The 23,539-nt window shown below is 40.4% G+C and overlaps 1 protein-coding gene across 12 annotated transcripts in view; it reads left to right on the top strand.

Annotated features, from left to right (window-relative positions):
* Positions 1–23,539, top strand: part of TFDP2 (transcription factor Dp-2) — a 192,721-nt gene that overhangs the window by 142,527 nt on the left and 26,655 nt on the right. For 10 of the 12 annotated variants that reach the window (XM_075937642.2, XM_075937641.2, XM_075937643.2 and 7 more), the window contains 3 exons: positions 8,526–8,573; positions 15,807–15,969; positions 17,514–17,657. In XM_075937642.2, coding sequence (XP_075793757.1) covers positions 8,526–8,573; positions 15,807–15,969; positions 17,514–17,657 — 355 coding nt within the window. The remainder of the gene's footprint in view (positions 1–8,525; positions 8,574–15,806; positions 15,970–17,513; positions 17,658–23,539) is intronic. The other 2 variants (XM_075937640.2, XM_075937649.2) reach the window with 1 other exon arrangement.

Raw genomic sequence — 23,539 nt, forward strand, 5'->3', positions numbered from 1 at the left:
ATTCATTCAACATGCCAGGCTCTCCTGGTTTTAAGGAATGCAGGTCATGTCGGGACTCAATGCCAGTTTCTGACAGACATGCCTTTTGTATAAAATGCTTAGGCAAAAACCACAAAGTGCAAAAGTGCCCGCATTATCAAAACATGACAGCCAGAGCAAAGATCATGAAATGAGGTTGAAGAATCTTCTCAGGGAGAAACCCCTCCAGCCACTGGGGTATAAGCCCCCAAAGACATGGGCTAGCTCATCGCCCCATAGAGGCGCTTCAGTCGCATGCACTTCCCCAGCACAATCACTGCCTGCCACATCCCAGACTGCTTGTTCCTGGTGCTGTCAACTTCCGGCACAATGGAGAAACGTAAACCAACCTCAGCAAAGAAAGCGGAGTCGGAACCGAAATGGCGAACCGCCCCCTTAGCACCCTCCAATGCAATCAAATGACTGGCACCAACAAAGCCAGACATGCTGCCACTGCCAGCATCCAAAGACAACCCGGCACTGATTGAACAAGGCAGCATTAAAGCGCGCTCTAGCACTGGAGCATAAAAAAGCGATGAGCAAAATGTGGCACGTAGAAAGACTCGCAACTGGCCATGCTATTTCCATCGGTGCAGGGAGTAGCTTCACCATGCTCTCCAACAATGCCTCATTCCAGCCCGCATAGGAAAATGGCAGAAATACTTTCTTACTCTCCCACACCAGTATGGAAGCCAAGGGATTTGTATGTAGCCTTTTTGACCTTTTGGTTAGCCTAACTCATGCTAACTCTGAGACCTAACAACGCAGAGTACTGTGAGAGATGCTGTTTTCCCTCTCATTTCTTGTGCTTGAGATAAGAATAGAATACTGACTCTAGTGAAGACCTTGAGATAAGGTGGTGTCTGAAGGGAATTGTTATGGAAAGGGGAATAATTGTTTGGTATATATTAACAGAGAGTATATATATTGGCTTCTAATTGTTTTGTATTTGACAATCTGCCTAGCAGCAGCAGCATCTTCTCTTGCAATATTGCTTGAATAAACTGTCTGACTACTTGTTGCTTACAAACACAGAGTGAAGGCCTGTTTTCTTCCACACCAGTGTCACCACAAATAGCACATGGCTCCGAGCAGGGGAGTAGATTTTCATCACAGCACTCATACCCAATGGGATCGGTGGCTTCATGGCGCTCCACACAGCACCAACCTTTCCAACAACCCCCACAACTTCTGTGATTTAACCATCCATGGCCGTATCCACTGCAACAGTTTCAATCTCAGTGTCCTGTTTGGGAGCCATGGCACCAATATCCCACCTGCTTCTCTCATTGCCACCACCCACGCAATACACCAGCCCCATCACCAGTGTATACAGCTACATGGTCTCCAACTACCACTGCATATTCAACACCATCTTGTTGCCCTTCTTTGATAATAATCCTGGCAGATCCAGGAGATGAAGATGAAAACTTACCTCAAACTGATTCAGAGACCTCTTCACAAGGCCCACAATCTTCTGCTTCACCAGATGAAGCAGTTTTTCAATCATCGTCCTCTCCACCAGTGGACAATCTGAAACAATTCCAAGAATTATTCAAGTGAGTAGCTCAGTCGCAGAACATTACACTCCAATAGGTGCAAGATAAACAATACAAATTACTCAAAAGATTACAACCCTCTACGTCCTCCAAGAAAGCATTACCTATCAATGAGGCTGTTACGAAGCCAGACGCCAGCCTCTATCCCCACCTCCCACCAACCGAAGAGCGGAAAGAAAATACTTTGTCCCGGCTAAAGGGATGGATTTTCTTTTCTCACATCCCCACCTGAATTCATTGGTTGTGGACTCCATTCATCATAAATCAAAGCACCATCGATACAAATCTGCACCTCAAGAAAAAGAACATAAATGTCTGGATCTCTTCAGGAGGGAAAGTATGCTCTGCCGCCACCCTCCAGTTCAGCATATCTAATTACATTGCCCTTTTGGCTAACTGCTGCCACCCTCCAGTTCAGCATATCTAATTACATTGCCCTTTTGGCTAACTACAATCATGCCAAATATTCTAGATTACAAGACCTCTTGCAGGACCTTCCTGAAGATCAGAGGCCTCATCTACAATCCATCATCAAAGAGGGCCAATCCATAGCAAAAACAGCTCTCCAAGATTAAATGGATATGGCTGATACAACATCTAGAACTACAGCTATAGTCATGTGCAGGGCATCATGGTTACAATCCTCGGGAGTCCCAAAAGAGTTACAGATGAAGGTGGAGGACCTCCCCTTTGACAGAAATAACCTGTTTAACACCTCATTTGTATTTGTGGCACACTCAATGAAAGACTCCCGTACCACACTGCATACTATAGGCATGTATACCCCACCTAATAAGACACAGATACACCCCCATACCAAAGACCAAGGGCCGTCAACTACCATAGGCAACAACAGAGGCCATATGATAACAGGCTCAAGCAATGTCCCAAAAGAAGAAGGGTTCAACACAACCAGTTTTCCAACTCTCAGCCCGCTTCAAACAAACAAAAATTTGAAGTTTTGGTCGGGGGTCTGAGTGACCATCCCAAAGATCCAGTGCATCCAAACACAAGGTTCCATCACCCTTTGAGACCCTTTTACCAACAATGGGCCCTTATTACTACAGACAAATGAGTTCTCGAGATCTTCAGATTGGGCTACTTCTGTACCTCCTACCCAACCTCCTTCCCCATCTCTCTTCAGGGACCTCTCTCATAAGCCTCTGTTACAAGCAGAGGTGTAAAAACTACTCACCCTGGGGGCTATAGAGCCAGTTCCCACAGAGTTTCAAGGAACAGAGAGTTCTATTCCAATTATTTTCTAACTGCCAAGAAAACAGGTGGTTGGAAGCCGACAGGTATAAGTCGCTTTGTGAGGTGGTGTTGGTTGGGAATATAGATGGTTGCCTGCAGTCCTGGTTTGCATCCTTCTATGTTCCCAACCAAAACTGCCTCACGAAATGCCTTACACTCCCACCAGTAGTACTACAATCTCTCAACTGGTGGACCTTTCCAAAGAATCTACTAGCCGGCGTACCTTTCCATCGCCCAGACTCACCAGTAGTGGTCACGACCATTGCATCACTTCTGGGATGGAGCACCTGCTGCAGCACAAGAATGGTACAGGGCAGATTATCTCATCCCAAGATGCACCTCCATATCAATGTCCTGGAACTCAGGGCCATTCACAAAACATGTGCTCACTTCCTCCCCCTTCTAAAGGGCAGAATCATTTGTATCCTCACGGACAACACGCCCTCTGGTTTACATCAGGCACCCTCCATTGATTGGTCACACTCACTGTGTTCAGAGGCCATCAGATTTTGGAACTGGTGCCACAAGAACCAGATAACCCCAACTGCAATGTGTGACAATCTCTCACACATATCAGGCCAACAAAATATTCCAAATTGAGCAGACGCTTACCTGAACAGCATGAGTTGGAACTCGGTCTCAATGTTCTCCTCCCAGCTTTCCAACATTGGGGGATCCCGCTCCTAGATCTATTTGCGACAGTAATCAATCACAAATGCCACTGATTCTGCTCCCAAGCAGGTCAGGGCAAAAGGTTGGAGGCAAATGCTTTCACCATCTGCTGGACCACTCCCCTACTCTGATTTCCTACCAATTCCTTTACTCTCCAGAGTAATCAACAAGATCTACTTGGACTGGTCTTTCACTAATTCTGATAGTTTCCTACTAGCCAAGACAACCTTGGTTACCTTACTTATGTCACCTATCAATAGCTCAACCAATTCCTCTCCCCATGAGTCCCCACTTACTAACCCAGCACCAGGGCAAGACCTTTACATGAAAACCTGAAATTCATAGCATGGCTTCTCTATGGTTCCAAGATGAAGAACTTACCTGCTTGGAGAGAGTTAAGTGCATCCTACTGAATAGTTAATGCTCCTCCACAAGATATACCTACCAAAACAAATGGAGAAGTTTTCAGGAGTGGTGTAGAATTTGTCAATTCCAACCCAACACCACTCCCATACCTACCGTACAGTAGTACTTGATGGGTCTCAGTGACACAGGCCTTTCCATCAGCTCAATTCGAGTCCATCTCTCTGCCATCACAGCCTTCCATGAACCAGTTGACAATCTCTCACACTTTGCACATTCCATGATGAAGTGTTTCTTAACAGGCTTGCAGAAAATACATCCAAATTTACGCCTGCCTATACCTCCTTGGGACCTAATCCTCATACTTGACACACTCACTAGGCCATCCTTTGAACCACTAGCCACTACCCAACTGCAATGCCTATCCATGAACGTGCTTTCCAAGTGGCAATAATATCTGCGAGAAGAGAGGGCGAAATTGCGGTCCTCATGGCTTACTCACCATATGCTACATTTACTAAAGGTAGGGTTGCTCAGACCTCATCTCAGATTTCTCCCTAAAGTTATATTGGACTTCCACCTAAATGAACCCATATACTTAACCACATATTTTCCTAAACCTCACATCTTTCCAAGAGAATGCATCTTTCACACTCTAGATGTCATACCTTTTATTTAGAGAGGACCAAGGTGTCCAGGCAATCAGATAGACTCTTCATCTCAGCCATTCTGCACAATGGATTTCCAAGTGGATTGCGAATTGCATATACACGTCCTACCAGCTGTGTGGAAAAGACCACCACAGATCACTAGAGCACACTGCACACTTGCAATAGCCACATCAACTGCTTTCCTACTTAATGCGCCACTAGTGGACATTTGTAAAGCAGCGACATGGTCTTCCAATTATACTTTCGTACATTATGCTCTACAGAAAGGACCCATACCTACCACCACTCTAGCAGATGCGGTCCTTGCTTCTTCACATAAATAACTCCAATACTCACCACTATATGGTGGGTACTGCTACTAAGTCACCTGAGTGGAGCATCCACAGGAACATCACTTGAGGGAGAAGTTGTTACTAACCCTGTGCAGGAACAATGGTTCTTTGAGATGTGTCTCCTTATGGGTGCTCCACTACCCTACCTTCTTCCCCTCTACTTGGAGTCCTTTATCTGATTTCCCATAGAAAAGGAACAGAGGGAGGCTCGTGCCACATGCACACCTAACAGATGAAAATAGCACAAGATGGCAACTGTGCATGTGCAGCACAGGAGGCACTGCTAGGCAAAAATCTTCAATTTTTGGACGCAATGAGACCTGAGTGGAGTACCCACAGAGACACACATCTTGAAGAACCATTGTTACTGCACAGGGTGAGTAACTTCTTCATACTGATCTCTCATCATCAACTGCCCTGGGACCTTCACTGGTAGCTCCATCATAGGCATATCAAGCAGCCTGCAGGTAAAGACAACGTTCATTTACAGAGACAGATGGTAGGCACTATAGCACTAGATGTGAAGGCAGATTTCAGAGGGAGAACACAAAACATCACTCCTTGAAGGATAGAGCATCTGAGTTCTCAACCAGACTAGGAGCAGCAAAGGAAACGAGAGACCATGTGCACCAGATGGATAGCTATAGAAGTACCTATGATTTACAGTATGGACCAATCATTAACAGTGTAAGGTATTGCCTTTCAGGCTCTCCAAGATATTTTACAAAGTGCCTATAAGTTGTTGTGAGGCATCTCAGAAAGGAGGTCATTCCCACTTACCCGTACCTGAATGACTGGCTGACTCAGGGCAGATCCCAGAAGGAGGTGGTGTCAAGCCTAGGATATGTCCTGTTCCAGTTCTCTGAGCTAAGGTGTTCATTACATAACAGTTTCTCTTAACCCATCACAAATGATAAAGTTCATAAGAGTCTTGAAACCTAGATTAGAGAAAGCATACCTACTTGCAGACAAATTCCTATTGATGCCGTAGCTGTCACTTGGATCTGGAGGAGAGGGGGTTCCACATCAGTGTCCTGAAGCTCAGACACATCAGACCAGCTCCTTGGCCTTCCTACCTTTTTTCAGAATTTTACAGTGACAATCCAAACAGACAGCATATCAGTAATGCGCTTCATCAACCACCAAGGATATGCATGCTTGTCTATCAAGCCTTGGAGAGGGTGCCACCAACAGAGGATAACCCTGTTGTTCTTCACTTATGGACTGTGTTAACAATGACTTGGCAGGCTTTCAGAGCTGACAGTCTCCATTCAATCACAAAGAGTTCCTCTGGAGATTAATCATAAAGCAGGAGTCTCATAATAAAACTGTTTGCCACCAATGACTATATCAAGGGTTCCAGACTGGACAAGAGCCTAGGCTCCTTGGCTGATCGATGCCTTCCTTCTTCAATAGTATACAGCCCCCCCTTCCACCAGTTCCACTGGTCCCCAAAGTGATTTCCAAAATCAGGAGACATCTGTGATCATTCCCATGGCTCCATACTGGCCAAGACAATTCTGGCTGACAAACCTGTTACAATTGTCAATTTAGCTTCAGTTACCAAACTTCCTAGACCTGCTTTCACTGCAGCACAGTCAGATACTTGATTCTGATCTTAAGTTGCTGCACCTGATAGGCTTGGATATTGGCCAGATAAAGAAAGGGACTGCTCTAGAAAAGTCTAGAAGATCCTGATATGTCAGAAAGGGGTCCAGTACAAGGACTTGTTTGTCAAATGGAAGAGTTTCTCAATTAGAGCAGTTCAGCTGGGCCTGCACCATATGTAGCCTTCAGTATTACAGCGCCTCAAGTAGTTTGGTTCATTTACCACGCTCCAATCTATCATTCAGCTCTAATGGAACTGTATTAATGAGTCTTCTCTCACTTGATAATATCAGTGTCTCAGTGCCTGATCAAAGAACCTGCCTACAACCTGTATTCCTCTCAGGAATCATGGAACCTCTCTTTGAGTTCCTTTCAGAATGCTCAGAGGGGTAGTCATGTTAGTCTATAACTTTAAAAACAATGAGTAATCCTATGGCACCTCAGAAACTAACAAATGTATTAAGTCATGAACTTTTGTGGGTAAAATCCCCACTTCATCAGATGAGTGAGAGTGGAACTTACAGAATTCAGGATATATATAACAGCAAATGAAGTTACCTGTAAATTGTAGGACCAGTGTTGTTAAATCTAATTAAGTGAGGCTGGATGTGTGTCATTCATAGCATGTGATGTGGCAATGTGAATATCAAAGGTGGGGAAGTTGCCTTTATAGTACATTAACCAGTTAAGATCTTTATTCAAGCCTAAGTGTTGCACTTTAAATGAACTCCAGTTCAGTTGTCTCCCTCTGTAGTTGGGTGCTAAAATTCTTTTGTAGAAGAATGACTACTTTTAAATCCATTATTTAATGTCTATGGAGGTTAAAATGTTCCCCTACAGATTTGTGTGTGTTACCATTCCTGATGTCTGATTTATGTCCAATTCCCCTTTGGCATAGAGACTGTAGAATGCTGGTCATCATTTCACTCTGAAGCCTATCTTCCTAGTAGCAGTCATTTCAGCCGAGAGAGAGTGCAAGTTCTAAGGTGCTTATGGTAGGGATATAAAGGGGTGATCGGTTACCCAGTAAGCATTGCCTTACCTGCATGCTTACCTGGTTAACCAGCACCTGGCCTGGCCAGAGCAGCCCAGCATGCCGTGACATGGAAGGGGAGGCTGCTCCAGCCCAGCCACACCCACTGTGCCATGCCACAGGTGGGGGGCTACTCCAAGGCCCCTCACCAATGGCACAGTGCAGCAAAGTTTAACAAATTAACATTTGAAATCGGATTTTACATCCCTAGCTTGTGGCTGATCCTCCTTCCTTGATGTTTCATGTGTTATGAGTTTAGCATTATCTATCCATAAATGCATCAACCAGCTGGTCTGAAAATTATATCTGAATCAACCTGTCTGCCTGCCTTCTTCCCAAACCCCCATTCTTACCTAGAGAAGAAGTTATACACATTGAATGTTTTAAACAGCTTGCCTTCCCGCTATGACAGGGGTGGCCAACCCATTAAACGAAGAAAACAGTGAAAAAATGCAAAGTGCTGCACCAGAATTTTTTTTAGCAATTTTTGTTGAGGAAAAAAAAGTCGCTGCCTCTTTAAAAGAAAAGACGAGGCTTTTTGGCCACATGAGGCATTTTGGCCACATCAGGCTCCCGTTGCCCACTGCCATCTTGGCGATGCCATTTTGAATCGCTGCACCAGACAGCTCCCCTGCCCTGGAGAGCACAGGGAGCCGGGGCCATTTCTAGAGGCACAGGTGGCTTTGCGAGCCTCACTTTAAGGGGCGAAGAGCCTCATGAGGCTCACGAGCCACGGGTTGGCCACCCCTGCACTATGATAGTCTGTTCTTTGCATCATGCTGCATCTAAAATCTTAAATATTTTTCACTTAAATTCTCTCAGATGACATTTGCATTATTTTTTCTCTCACCATAGTTTACATAGTACCTTTAACTGTACTTAAAAATGAATGATTTTTTAAAAATACCCAAATATAAGTCTATTAACATTCCAGTATAGAAAATGAATGGATTTTCTTGGGTCCCTGCATAAAAGATAGATGTTATATTTTTAAAAAATGTTTCCTTCTCTCTAGGGACAGAAAACGGGCTCGGGAATTTATAGAATCAGATTTTTCAGAAAGGTGAGTATTGCTGAACATGTTCTGTATGTATATATTTGTAGATTTACTCTCCATTCCATATTGAGACAGACAGATGTCCAGTTCCCACTTTGTGGTCTTTCATTACTTTAATCCCTTAGCTAAACTACTTTAATTAGAATACAAGTTGAACCTCTTTAGTCCAGCACCCTTGAAATCTGACCAGTGCTAATCCAGAGAATTTGCTGTACCACGGGAAGTCAGTATTGACTAGCAGTTTTACCAACACTCCCACTGCTTACTGGGCTCTAAGAAGACATTTAGGGGTAAATTAGAGCTAAATAACAACACCGAACATTGAGAGCCAGGACTGTTGGCTGTAAACAAACTTTATGGGACTGTGGTAAACTTGACCACACCCAGGATAAGCGCACATAACTGGCTAACTAAAATAATGCCAGACCATGGATATTGCCAAACCGGAGAGCGCCAGATTAAAGAGGTTCAACCTCTAGTATGTGTGTAGTCATCACAGAGACAGAAAAGAGAGCCATTAAAAATAAACATTTTCCCCAGAAATGGAATGGTTCTGGTTTTCTATGTAACTAACACAGTTGTTAAATTACGTGTCTGTAAGTACTGCCCATGTGGGTAATCCACTCCACATATTTATCTATTAACATCTCTGCAATTCAGATCAGAGATTTTAGGTAGCAGTGTCTATTTGGCCCACATATGTGCTTTTCCCATCTCTAGAGCCTTGCAAATCTGCAGATGTGGATGCAGATGTCCATGGTTCTTTTTTTTTTGTGTGGATACAGATGCGGATATAAATTTTATATTTAGAACACCGTGTACTTGTAGATATCCAATTTATATCTGCAGTAGGGATGTAAAAAGGTAACCTGTTAACCGGTAGGGGCTGAAGTAGTTCCCTGCCCTCCCCACTGTTCTAGCCCTGCAGAGCCCGCCAGAGAAGCCCCTGTCCATGGTGGGCCTGGCCGGCTCCTTCCTGTCTGTTGCAGGTTACACTCTGGCTACACTTTGGCTACTTGCTCTCTTATACGTCTTGCTATGAAAACCGTTCTTACTGACCATCATATTTACTTGGACAGTGGGAGAGAGGTGCACTAATGGCAGATCTCATTTACAATCTTTTTCAAAGACAAGATTGCATGAAGACCATACCCTAAATTCTTACCAGAAATGCTTTCAAACTTCTAGATAAATCAGCTTATCTGCCTCCCAGTCTTCTTTCTTAAACCACACCAGAACAAAAGGGAGGCAGCATTACACACTCTTGAGGTCAGGAGAGCATTAGCCATCTATTTAGATGGGACTAAATCTCTCAGAAGATCTCCCAAACTATTCCTCTTCACTGGAGACAGATGTAAGGGATCCCCAATTTCTAAACAAAGACACTAAATGGACATCGGATTGCAATAGGTATTGCCATCAGGCTCATGACCTTCAACTGCCTTCTGCAGTGCAAACTCATTCCACAAGCCTTCCTCAAGAATATTCCAATCACAGAAATATGCGAGCAATGATGTGGACATCTGCTTATACATCTGCTAAACATTATACGGACACAAATCAGCATCCAATGCCATATTTGGTACCACCATGTTATCTTCAGACTTAGATTTGACTCTGAAGATCCAGTCCTCTATTAGGACTACTGGTGTTAATCACCTAGAATGGAGAACCCATAGGTACACTACTCAAAGAAGAAGAAACTGTTACTCACTTTGTGCAGTAACTATGGTTCTTCAAGATGCATGTACCTGTGGGTGCTCTACTACTTGTCTTCCTTCCTTCTGTTTTAGTGATCTTATCTGTGAGCTCTGTGGTAGAAAAGAAAGCTGATGATATTTCACCCACACAATGTTATTTGGCACCAATGCAAAGCACGAGATGAGGAGAGAGCACGTTTGTTGGCAGAATGATCCCTTCTACCTAAAATATCTAAACAGGCACACAGACTGGATGGAGCACCCATAGAGGGACGTATCTCAAAGAATCACAGTAACTGTGCAAGATCAATAACTCTTCACTTTGCTACCAAAAATATCTCTTGCATTCATTTCTTTGAGTACCTAGGCGTGTCCAGTTTAATAACCGGATAAAATAAATTATTTACACATACCGCTATTCTTACTCTTCATCATCTCCCCCTCTTTTCCAGTGTAGTTTTGCATACTTTTCCTTTCAAATACTTGCAAAGTATATGTGTGAGGTTGCCAACGACAATTTTAAAAACATTATATTTTTCTATAGTTTCCTAGCATTGACACTCAAAGGGTCAAAATTTTGCCTTCCAATGTGTTTCCACAGATCCCTTCAAAATGAATGTGAGAGTTTGGCCTCATTTCTATTAGTTTTGTAAACCAATTGCCCATAAATATATTGATTGATTGACCAAGTTGTAAAGTGGTATAAAAACCTTTTAAGTGACATAATGACTTAAATAATAAAGGCCAGACTAATACTTTATTTATTGAAATAGGATTCCAGATTTTTGTTCTGTCCAGAAATGCTGAGTGGAATACTGGCACAGATTGCCATTCCAGAATGTAACTAATGCATTATCTGGAAAGCATTTTTGCTTCCAAATTTCCATATTAACATCACTGTCAAGGAAGAATAATAATACAGTTATAGCTTCCTTGTCCTAGGCTATGTCAGCTATATAATGTAAATGCTTTTCTTCTCTCACATCGGGAATGAAGTCAGTACTTACTAAAAAGTGATAGAGATACAGCCGTGTTAGTCTGGTCTAGCTGAAACAAAAGACAGAACTATGTAGCACTTTAAAGACTAACAAGATGGTTTATTAGGTGATGAGCTTTCGTGGGCCAGACCCACTTTCTCAGATCAATATGTGGAAGAAAATCGGCACAACCATAGATACCAAAGTGATACAATCAAAAAAATGAACGCATGTGAAGTTAACTCCAGACTTCAACGAGAAGCTTCAGAATTGTCATTCATGTTTAAATTTGACACTTTATGTATGGGTTTAAACAAAGACTCTAATTATCTCACCCATTACAAAGATAGCTTCCCCAATTATCACCCCAATGTGATTACCTCACAGAAACTTCCCCTATTATCACCCCTATATCATTATCTCACAGACACTAACCTTCTCCCCTCACCCCCACTCTGTTCTAAAATTTGATTTGTCAGTTTCACATGCGTTCATTTTTTTGATTGTATCACTTTGGTATATATGGTTGTGCCAATTTTCTTCCACATATTGATCTGAGGAAGTGGGTCTGGCCCACGAAAGCTCATCACCTAATAAACCATCTTGTTAGTCTTTAAAGTGCTACATAGTACTGTCTTAATAAAAAGTGTAATTGATTTTATAAGTGGGAGAAAGGCAGAGGTCAATATATTGTGTATCAATTGCTTACACAGTGCAAAATTAATACACAAGTGAAAATGTCTCTTTTCTAGAATTCATTAACTCTGAATCCACTGCAAAAAAAATTGCCAGTTGTATTAATTTACAATTATTGTCCAATTTGTTAGTCTAATTAAGAAGCTTAGAAAAGAGAGAGCAGGTCAGCTCTGTCTTTGTGTTTCACAATGAATTTGGCTAGTTTTATCAAGACATGGTGGTAATTTTTTTGTCAGCATCTGGAATGATGAACTCATTAACACAGACAAGAAGTTCCCTCAGTACATCTTTCCTGACAAATATTTAAGCAGCCTTGCATTCCCCCTCCCTCCCCCCACATCTGGTGCAAGCCCTTGATTCCCTTCTATTTTCACTTTTATATAAAACACACTTCTATAAGGCCAATAGACAATGTTTCAAACTATTTTAAAAAATCCAGTGAAAACACTTGTAAAAAAACCTACTCACCCAAATAAACACTTCTGGAGTGTTTGAATATCAGACATTAAAACCTGAAAATGAACCAAGCCTCATAGAGATTGTGGTCCAATTGGTCATTCATTATGAACATAATGAATAATAAATAAATTGAATTTTTTAGATTTTTGCTTCTAATAATCTAAAAGTTAGTTAATACAGACCAAAAAGTTTATTTGCAGCATATGTTTAAATTGAAAGCCTCCTTTTTACAATGGAAAAATGTTCCATTACAAGTACATTTTGAAATACATGCTCAGTTTATGGATGTTAAATTCAACTGATTTTGTTTACATTGGATTCATTACCATACGATTATTTACTCGGAGAGGGAAGCATATAGAAATTTAATTTATATGTTGTTATTCAAATGGAGTTCTCTGGGATCTTAGAATCTCACATGCAGCAGATATATGAACCCTAGACATCAATAGCCAGTAGTTTTCCAGTATTGAATCCACTGTTGGTAGTAATCAGAGAGTTAAACTCACTGACATCCAAGTATAATGACAGGTCTCTGATTAAATTGAATAGGTATTCTATTCTGCAATACTCACTGCAGAGCCTTTTTGTTTTAAAGCCATAATGATTAATTATGTCCGTTTTTAAGCACAATAAAACATACTTTTATCTCCTAACTGGCTTTCTTAGTACAGAAATGGCTTCCAGGCAAATCAGAACTTGATGACTGAGCACCACATAATGTTCTCTTTTGTTCATGTTATTTCTTAACAAAACGTTGTGAAATTGGCACCCTAAAAGAATTACAAATAAATCTTTCTTGCACAAAGTGTCCAAATATGTCAAAATATTAATATTATATAATAGTCACTGGTATTTGGATGAAAGGATTGTAACAAGTTCCTTCTACAAAAGATAACATTTTAGCTCCAGAATGAAGTGCCTTACTTTTATGGCCTACTTTTTGCTTATCTCAATAGCCTTCTGCTACTGCTTTTTGTTGTTGTTGCAAATACAGAGGCATGTTAGCTTTAGAGTCACCCTTTTAAAGGTGAGCTTGGCCGTATGTTTCCTGATAAAGCAAAAATTGCCCTGCATGATCAGCCATTTTTCTTTGGTAAAATCCTTACTCTCTTCACAATTGCCGTGAATCTGCCTGCATGCTGCAAGGATATGGATGGGAGGAGAAATTGCTTCTGGTATAATCCATGACAAACAAGAGAACAGCTAGAAACTGGCCCATATAATAAAACAAATTATTTTTGCTGTTAAAGTACATTTTTCCTCCTTTTAAGAAATTCATTATATGTCATTGAGAATGTTGCAGGTTTGCAAGATCAGGCCCAACTATTACATTAATATAACATGTCTGAACATCTCTAAAAACCTAATTGTTTTTAACACTCGTTTCCATTTAGACCTATAAAGGAAGTATGCCCTTCCTCAGAAACTGTACAATTGATCAAAAGAAAAGGAAACCATTGTATCACTTTGACATTTTTTAATATTAATTAACCTAGATAAGGCTTTCAGTAAATACAAGGCATGGAGTTTCCATTACACTTACACCAGTAAAAGCTAGGCCTGCCAGTAAAATCATCTTGCCAAATGACTAATATTTTGCTGATGTTAATTTAGAAGGAATTTGCATGCAAATTATTTTTCAATAGAGCAAGCCTCCTTCTCTGATTACCGCTCCTACTATTCTACTAATTTTCATGTTCTTGTTGGGAAGGATTTATTGGTGACCTTTTGCAAACAGGAAGTGATTCAAAATTTCATATTACTCGTTCATAATAGAGCCACATCTTTTTGCAATCACATTCTGTGAGACCAGTCCAGGTATGTCTTCTATTACTTCACCTAGGGTGTGTCTAGACTACAGGGTTTTGTTGACAAAAGTCCACTTTTGTCAACAAAACTATACCTGCGTCTACACTACTGCCGAGTTCTGTCAACATAACGTCGACAGAACTCAGCAGTTTTGTCGACGGCGGTAAACCTCATTCTATGAGGAATAACGCCTTTTGTCCACAAAGTTCTGTCAACAGAAGGCGTTATTGTATCTACACTGTCCTTTGCGTCTACATTGTCATGTTGACAAAGTGGCTTGCTTTGTCGACAGAACTAGATGTAGTCTAGATGCTCTTTGTCGACAGAAGCTTTGTCGACAGTTTCTGTTGACAAAGCCTCTGTCGACAAAAGCCTGTAATCTAGATGTACCTCTAAGGTTTAAACCAATAATTCATTAAAGTAAATAAAAAACTATTTACTTATTTGGATTAGGGATGTGAAAGTTTAACCCATAAGCATCACCTTTAATGAGTGATGCTTACTCGTTTTGGTTGACCGGTAAGGGCTGAAGCAGCTCCCCACTTGCCACAGGGAGAGAGCTACCCAGCTCCCCGGGGCCGGCAGTAGACAGGGGCTGCTCTGGCTGCCTGGAACAACTTCTGTCCACAGTGGGCACGGGCACAGCGCAAGCAGAGGCCATTCGTGCGTCACAGATAGAAGAACCACTCCAGCCTAGCCACAGCGGGCGGAAGAGCCACTCCAGTCCAGTTAGGCTGGAATGGCCCCCACACCTGTGCCTCCTTTAATCAGTTTACTAGTTAAACAGATTAACCAATTAAACAGGGTTTCACATCCATAATTTGGTTGCTTTATTGAGCCCATAAATTTCTTATTTTTGATGCTATTTTACTGTTTGCTTCTATTTGCTTGTTTAGCTACTCTGTGCAAGAAATCTGGAACTAATTTTTGTTGATAGCTGGATGCTTTAGTCAGGCATGTAACTGCTGCTGGAACTGAGCTTATCTCTGACTTAGTCAACTGAGTCAAATGTTAAACATATTGTGAAGATTTAAAATGGAAAATCTATGTAGGGTGTCAGATATCACTGCTTTTTTAATTAAGATTTCGTCATTGTCAAGAGACATTGGTTTTGTAGACGAAGACACTATCTCATGTTAATATAATAAAGGCTGCACCAGAAAGGGGTTCTCTGTGGTAAAAATGGGGCTGAGCCTTGACAATGGCTCTGTGCTCTCAAAAGACACAGAAGATTATCTTTCAGAACTTCAGGTGGCATTATTTTATGCTTGTCCGCATGAGAACTGTGGGATTGAGCCCAAAGTGGTTTAATATTTGTTACTCAGTGTTAGTGTTTCCTGTGCACCCAGAATTCCTATTAATTTCAATGAAATTTTGAGTGCAAGGAACCTGGAATCTTTTAACGTTCCTTCTTTACTTCATTATTTATCTTTAGACAGTTAAAAAGCTATAAAAATCCCTGTCCTGGTTATTGTAATTTTCTTAAAATATGATATTAATGTCTGATACCTGCCATCTAACTTGACATTTTGCTTCTTAACCAGAAGAACTTATAAAAAGTCACTATTTCAGAATTACTTATTTTCTTCCCCTAGTAAAAGAAGCAAGAAAGGAGATAAAAATGGAAAAGGTCTGAGGCATTTTTCAATGAAAGTGTGTGAAAAAGTCCAGCGTAAAGGAACAACATCCTACAATGAAGTAGCTGATGAACTGGTATCAGAATTCACAAATTCTAATAGCCATTTGGCTACGGATTCAGTAAGTAGATGTGGTATTAATTTTTTATTTTACAGCTATACAACTACTGTCATAACCTGGCACAGTGCTCTTAGAATTCTACTCTTTTTTTTCTTCCTTGACTTGTCATGTTCCAATGTCTCTTTCAAACAGATGTCTCAGAACAATGGATCTGGAGTTAGACTATTCCCAAAAATATCAACATGGAGTATATAAAGCTTTCCATTTTAAATATAGAATTAATACCACTGAATACGCTTTAAAATACAACAAATTACAGAGGCAACAGGCTGCCTTACAATTGGCTTTTAGAATATTCTGCTCACACTCCACCCCACATAAATGACAGTCTGAGGTGCTTCATTCTTCCTGAAATAGAGGACACCTGTCTTAAATGCACAATTTGTAATAACAAGGCCAACTGTATTCTTAATTATGTGTGTACACAATTGCCAAAGTTATTACATCAAATTAATCATTTTTGTCATGATGGAAAAACATTTAGAAAAAAACAATTTCTGTAGAAGTAATTGTGCTATGCAGGTGGGGGCCACTGACCCACAGAAAAATCAGTCAGGGGCAGCACACAAGTGAGAAAAGTGAGAAGCAAAAAAAAAACCTCCTCACTGACAAGGTCCATGCTGAGCCTCAGAGACTGGATCCAAATAAGCCAGGTGCCACATCTGGCCCCCAGATCCTAGGTTCCCCAGCCCTGTGCTATAGGATATAATTGTATTTGATTGAGGCTATTAGTATTGTTTAGACCTACTAGCAATTTAATCAATAAATGAATTGCCAGGATTTAACTTGGATCATGTTAACATAAAACAGTAATTAGTTTGGGGGGAGCATAGGAAGTCCTTTGTGAAGGTTTAAAATACAGATTATAGCACATACATATGGAGAACAACCTAATATTGTTTCAATATCTTAGCTGTTTGTAAATGGTAAAAAACAAGCCTTTTCAATAAATACATTGTGATACATATTTAAAAGTTGGTTTAATTACAATTGATTTGTGAACGACAGTTCTTTATTTTAAACTGTGTAGCTCTACACGTTTTGTTAGGCTATAAAGTGCTACCAGACCATTTGCTTGCTTTTTTTTTTAATTATAAGGATACACATCTATCTATTCATTTGGAATTTTTACAGTGCTGATGCATCTTTTGTATAAAAAGTACTGTTTTAAGTACTTCTTTTAAAAAACAGTGTTTTCTATGATAGAGGCTCAAGTATGTGAGAGACGAGATTAAGCCTAGCCTAACAGTTTGTTTTTAATATACAACATCAAGAAGCAGACAATTAATATTCTATTGCACCTCACACTTTTTGCATGATCTCCCGGCTTTGGTTCAAATATGTTAGTGTTTTATTCAAAGCAATAACATAAATTAACACACGTGTTTTAGTGCCATTTTGACTTCAACTGCAATTTACCTTTATTCATATGTTGTTTTTGTATCTCAAAATTGTAGAGGGAAATTTCAAGCATTATCTTAATTTCAGCTTTTGCAGTGGTATTGGTCTAATTAATACTACAGTGGGGGGGTGTTTCTTGGCAGGCTTATGATCAGAAGAATATTAGGCGGAGAGTTTATGATGCTCTCAATGTGTTGATGGCAATGAACATCATTTCAAAAGAGAAAAAGGAAATCAAATGGATTGGCCTTCCTACAAACTCAGCTCAAGAATGTCAAAACCTTGAGGTAAGTGGATGGAAGGAAAATTCCTTCAGTTGCAGATGATCCGTGATAATGGAGAAGTATGACTTTGGAAACTATGTGTATTTTTATATTTGCATAACAAATGTTTAAAAATGTAAACTTTAAAAAATTGATTGCTTTGAATTATTGATTACATAAATAAAACCAACATTTGCTATTTACATTTTCACTGAAATATTTCTCATAGGGATAGCCATGTTAGTCTGTAATTTTAAAAACAACAAGCAGTCCTGTGGCACCTTAGAGAATAGTAAATATATTATATCATGATCCTTCGTGGCTAAAACCCACTTCATCAGAATATTTCTGTGAATATTCTAAGTATACCTACTGCATACTTTTATACTAGGGCTGTCAATTGATGTGCGTTAATGCCTGCGATTAATGCAGGGCAGGATTAACACCTTAATTTTTTTAAACACATTCATCACAGGCATTAATGCCTATAGTACCCAGGAGTGGGGCTGGTTCAGCACTTCAAAGGGCAAGAGCATTAGGAACTGGGGATCAGCTGGAGTGCCGGGGTGGCCTTTCAACGGGGCAGCGCTGCACTGAGCCTGGGGTCAGCTGAGGACTCCAGCTGATCCTGGGCTTCTGCAGTGCTTCCCCTTGGAAACACCACCACAGTGTTTCAAAGGAGCAGTGCACACGATTAATCATGCGATTAATCACGATTAAATTTTTTGATTGCTTGACAGCCCTACTTTATACCAAGCTAAAAATCCTGTTTGCCTGACAAAAACAAATACCAAGGAAGTCAGTTAAGGTATAAAAGGGCACTCATTCCCTGAGCATCTCCAAACAGCCGGTTCAGTATTGCAATCCTTTTCATGCTTTTGGTGCCCCTGCCAGTCTTCTGTAGCTTGATCTTCTGACTTTGGAAATTAGCCAATGGAAGCTGCAAAGGCAGTGCTTGTAGTTGCGTGCAGCACATAAAGACCACTATCCCCAATGTGCTGCGCAGAGACGCATACCCTGGGCCCAGCAGCTGGCTGCTTTGAGCAGTGTGCATGGTCATAGTCACCAAGGAGACTTCCTGAGAGTCCTACTGGGCAATGGCAGGGCAGATGCAAATGTTTAGCAGGCTGGATGCAGCCTGCAGGCCATATTTGCCCACCTCTGTTCTAGATCTTGGAGGGCCACATCCCTCTAGTCTTCAACATGGCTGCTCCAGAAAGGCCTCTCTAAGTAGGCCTACAGGACCCAGGACTCCATTCTCCCACATCATTGCTTCCTTATGTGAAGTGTAGTAGAGCGTGGTGCCTCCTGTAGGGAGCTGCAAAGGCCAGGTACAACGGAAATACCTGTCCAAATCAGTCATAAGAGTGAGATGGGCAATTTGTGTCAGTTTTTGGGTTACTGACCCCAGAGAAATGGCATTGTTTGAAAGCAGTGCTCAGATGTCTTCCATACAGACACTCACTGCAGCTGAAGCTTAGAAAAATTAGGCTATAATTTAAGACTTCAAAAACCCATTCAGCTTTTTCTTTTACTCTTGACAAAATGTTTCACTTTGGAACACCATCAAATCACCGTGTAAGAAAGATACAGAATCTTGGAAGTAGACTCAGAAGGGAATTTAGATCAGGCTGCTGCCACTAGGCACAATTTCCCCACCTTCTATACAAATTTGCAATATTTGCAAGGGAAGGTTGCATCAGCTTGCCAATAAATAATTGGATAACATAATCACCCAGAGTCTGAAGGATCAGTTATGTCCATGGGAAGATCATTTCAAGATTATTCTCAATTGTCTGCTGCTTGCTGACCCTCTTCCATTTTAATATGAGCATGAAGTTCTAGTAAAGCCACCTTCCTTCATCCAAAAGGAGATCCAAATCAAAGGCCATAAACTGAAGTCTAAGAATGCATTAGGGGTTCATAACAGCACTCCACTGGCTCTTCCAATTCATCTAAGCACCAATATCATACCCGATGAACGGAAGAAGGATGCTATTCTGCTCTGTTCAAAAAGGGCGATGGATTTGAGTTTTTGCTTTTGTAGTATCTTGAATCTATTATGCATTTCATCCCAAAGGCTGCAATACTGAGTGTGGGTTTAGATCCGATCATTCCATTGTTGACTAGGTATTTGACTTTAGATAGACTTTTGAGAAAATGGTGGAATATAAGCTGTACACAGCAGTTTGCATAAACTTCCATCGGATCATTCACTCAGTGCTTTGTGGAAAATGATGAGGCTATTAAACATCTCTGGAAAGATAATGTCATTGACAGAAGAGCTCTAAAATGGAACAGATACTGTGTTTAAGTCAATGGCAGATAGGCGGCATGGTTTCCTATTTCCACAAGAGTTTGGCAAGGCTGAGTTCTGTCATCATCCGTTGTTAAACATGGATGTTGATGAATAAAACTTGGAGGCAACCATTGGTAGTGTTGAGCTGAACATGATTTTACTTCAAGATCTCAAATATGGTGATGACATTCTCTTGCTTAGTTTGGTGAATCACTGCAGTTCATGGTAGGGATGTTAAATATCAGTTAACTGAATAGTCGAGTAACCTCAAGAATTCTTATCAGTTAGTTGACTAGTCTATAGTCCCCAGGGGTGGGGCAGGCAGCAGTGCGGGGTGCCAGGCGGGAGCTAGTCTGTGAGGAGAGCCAGTTTAAAAACCAGCTCCTCTTACGGACCGGCTGCTTGTCCCCCTGTGCTGCTGCCCCTGATAGAGGTAGCAGAACAGAGTGGCAGCAGCCCATCTGGGGAGGTGGGTCTGAGCTCCCACCCACCGCAAACCGGAACTGAACCAGGCTATCTGCCCACTTAGCTCCTAATACACTTTAAATGCAGAGCCTCAGCGAGGGGTAGGTCCTAGACCTGGAGTGAGCCAGAACTCAGCCAGGCTGCTAGCCAGCCTGCTAAAAATTTACTGGTTGGGATGAGGGGGGAAGTTTATAGCATTAGACTATAGCATTAACCTATAATACTATAGCATAAGTCTATAGCGTGTAGTCTATAGCATTAACTTATAAGCTTTTGCTAATCGATTAATCGACTACACTATTGCATCCCTATTTCATGGCCAGTCTGGTTGGATAGGAAGCAGTGTGCACTGGTTGGTTGAATAATCCAGATAAAACTAAGTCCATCAACTCATCTCCAACTCTGGATTACAACCAACACAGTATTAACCTGTCAATAGAAGTTATCAGCTGTCAGATATTTGGACAGCATCATAGACTGTGCAGAAAGATGGTCAAAAAGCTTGCATTCTTAAGTAAACTGCAGCATATGCTACCATGTTTTGGGCCCTTCTGTGGCCTTTGGGGACATCATGACATCGAGCATGCTCCAAAGCTACAGATCTATAGAATCATGCTTACCCCCCAACCCTGTGCTACAAAAGAAGTAAAATTTGGAGGCTAAAGAACTCTGGGTTGACATTATTTATTCTTGTTATCTTTGTCAGCTGCTCTATATCAAGTGTTAGAACAAGATCAAAAATGAGAATATTTAAAGCCAGAAACCATCTCCACCACTGATTTGGTTTCAAAAACTTTTTTGGCATGGGCATATTAATAAAAGGAAAACACCAAGAAATTCCAAGGTACAAAGGAATGCTGCTACATGGTGATCATGTGTGGGTCATAAACTTTGGTGGCCCGCTAAGATTGACAATAGCCACAAACTGAAGATACAGCTAAACCACTTGAATCAATTTGCTAGAATTCAAGCCAGATAGTATTTGATTTGTAAAAGAGGCCAAGTCCCGTTGGTATTTGCCATAATGATTTGTTTAGAAAAAGAATTTATTGATAAGTTAGTTAATATAGTTATTGATAGGCATGACTGAAGACATCTTCAAAAGGAATATCATGCAGGGATGCTGATCAGTCAAGTAAAGTAAGAAACATTTTAAAAATTGCCTGTTGAATCTTTTGTCTGGCATTTTCAGCAGTGAGAAAACTGTCGTCATTGGGAAGGGGGAAGCCAAACTTTCTCTGTGAAAATATTGCTTGCTCTGTGGACAGTAGTCATGTATCTTGCACAAGACCAGTGTCACTACGTTCACAGCAAAATATTGCATTGATTAGCAGAAAATACAGCATATCAACCTCCATCAAATCTGTTTATTTTCTGCAATTACTTTAATAAAATATCTGGTTTTGTACACCTAGTGAAAAGCAAGTTATTTTATACAGTTCTATTCACGTTGTAGGACTTTGAAATGGGCAATGGGAGAGAAGAAAAAAAAAAGAAAAACATTTACTGACTTTAATCATTGTGTTAAACAGTAGGCTGATAGATATGATAAACCCAGGAAAAAAGGCCTGATCATTTTGAACTTAATTTTACTATAATTGTGTTTAAATATTTTTTAAAGTTTTTGGTTTTAATTCACACCTTTTAAACTCAGTTTGTGTCAATGATTAAATGAATTATTTGCTTTGAATCATGTTACCATGAAATGATAAACTTTGATATTATTGTTCGCACTTTTTGTTGTCTACATTGAGAGCTCAATCAAATTTAACCTCTTATGCCCTTTTGTATTTATTACTTTAGTTACGCAAGCCTCTGAGCACAGTGAAAACAAGTCATTTCCTTAAAATGTTGCTGTCAGTGTCTTTTAAAGAAAAGAAATAAAGTTGTGTTTTCACATGTGCTTCAATCAATAGATTTACCAATTTGAAAATACCCTGTATTCAAGAAAAAAATAGTGTATCTTGAAGTTATCTTAAACACAAGCAAAAACGTAGTTCTGTGTGAAAGTCACCTTCTAGAGAAAACACAGAAAAATCAATATGTAGCGAGGATAAATTATTAGACCTTGTACAGTTTATTGATTTTGATACTCTTATAGGTCAAGCAAAGCTAGGACCTAGTCACACTTAACTGTAATCATTGTAAATATTTTATTTTGTTTGTAGTGGAGTTAGGCTTTATAATATTATGGGTTGGAACCATGCAATTTGAATGGAGAGGTAATTAAAATAGGGTTTAATGTAATTGGGAGCCAAGATATATTAGTGTTTTACAGCAGCAAGAACATTAAAACCTAGAACATTCAAAATAATTATACAGGTCAGCACAGTAGCTTCATTAGACAGTTCACCTCTTTGGATTTCTTCAGGACTCTGTTTGATTTAAAGTATAGATTCTGGTGTTCTGGCAGCATGGGTAGAGATCCTGAAGTATCATTATCCTGAATACTATTGAAAATGGTTTTGTTTATTCCATTTGTATCACCATGGCTTCAGGAAGAAACTGGTAGCATAATAGTCTAATTGTTCTACCTCAACCTCTTGTGACTTGTTACTAAATTCTTGCTAGGCTACCCAGGTTTCAGGTAAAAATATGCCATTCTAGATGGTCCTGAGCCCAGTCTTGATAGTTGCCTTTCAGTCCTCAGTAAACTGGGAGCATGAGAACTGTTGATGGGATGCTTTTTAATGCGTTTGAGTCAGAATAGGAAAACAAATGCTTTCTTGTGTGTCTATGATGGCTCTATTTTAGTAGCATGCAGTATTTCTGTTCGGGGTTAGAGAAAGTTCCTACGTATGTCCAACAGGGAAAAATAAGGGAGAGGACATACTTCAAGTTAGATGGGGGCTGGTATCAGTCTTTTTAAAGAAGCGAAAGTTATATAAAAGCAAAAGATGAGGTTGTAGTTCACAATTAAGTTATGTAAATCCTAGTTCCTGGAGATGCCCAACTATGTGATTAGTCCACATGAGAGAGGAGAAAGCTAGAGGACAGCTGAGGTGGAGTTTGGAAGGATTTTCAGTTTTATATACCATGCCCTATAACCCACCTCCCTCAAAATTTAAAATTATACTGTGAATTTTTGTAAGCGTATCAGTATTTCACTTGCTTTATTGCAAAAATCTATTTTATTTTAGGC

The sequence above is a fragment of the Pelodiscus sinensis genome, chromosome 10, assembly GCF_052426305.1.
Source record: "Pelodiscus sinensis isolate ZL-2025 chromosome 10, ASM5242630v1, whole genome shotgun sequence".
Taxonomy (NCBI): domain Eukaryota; kingdom Metazoa; phylum Chordata; order Testudines; family Trionychidae; genus Pelodiscus; species Pelodiscus sinensis.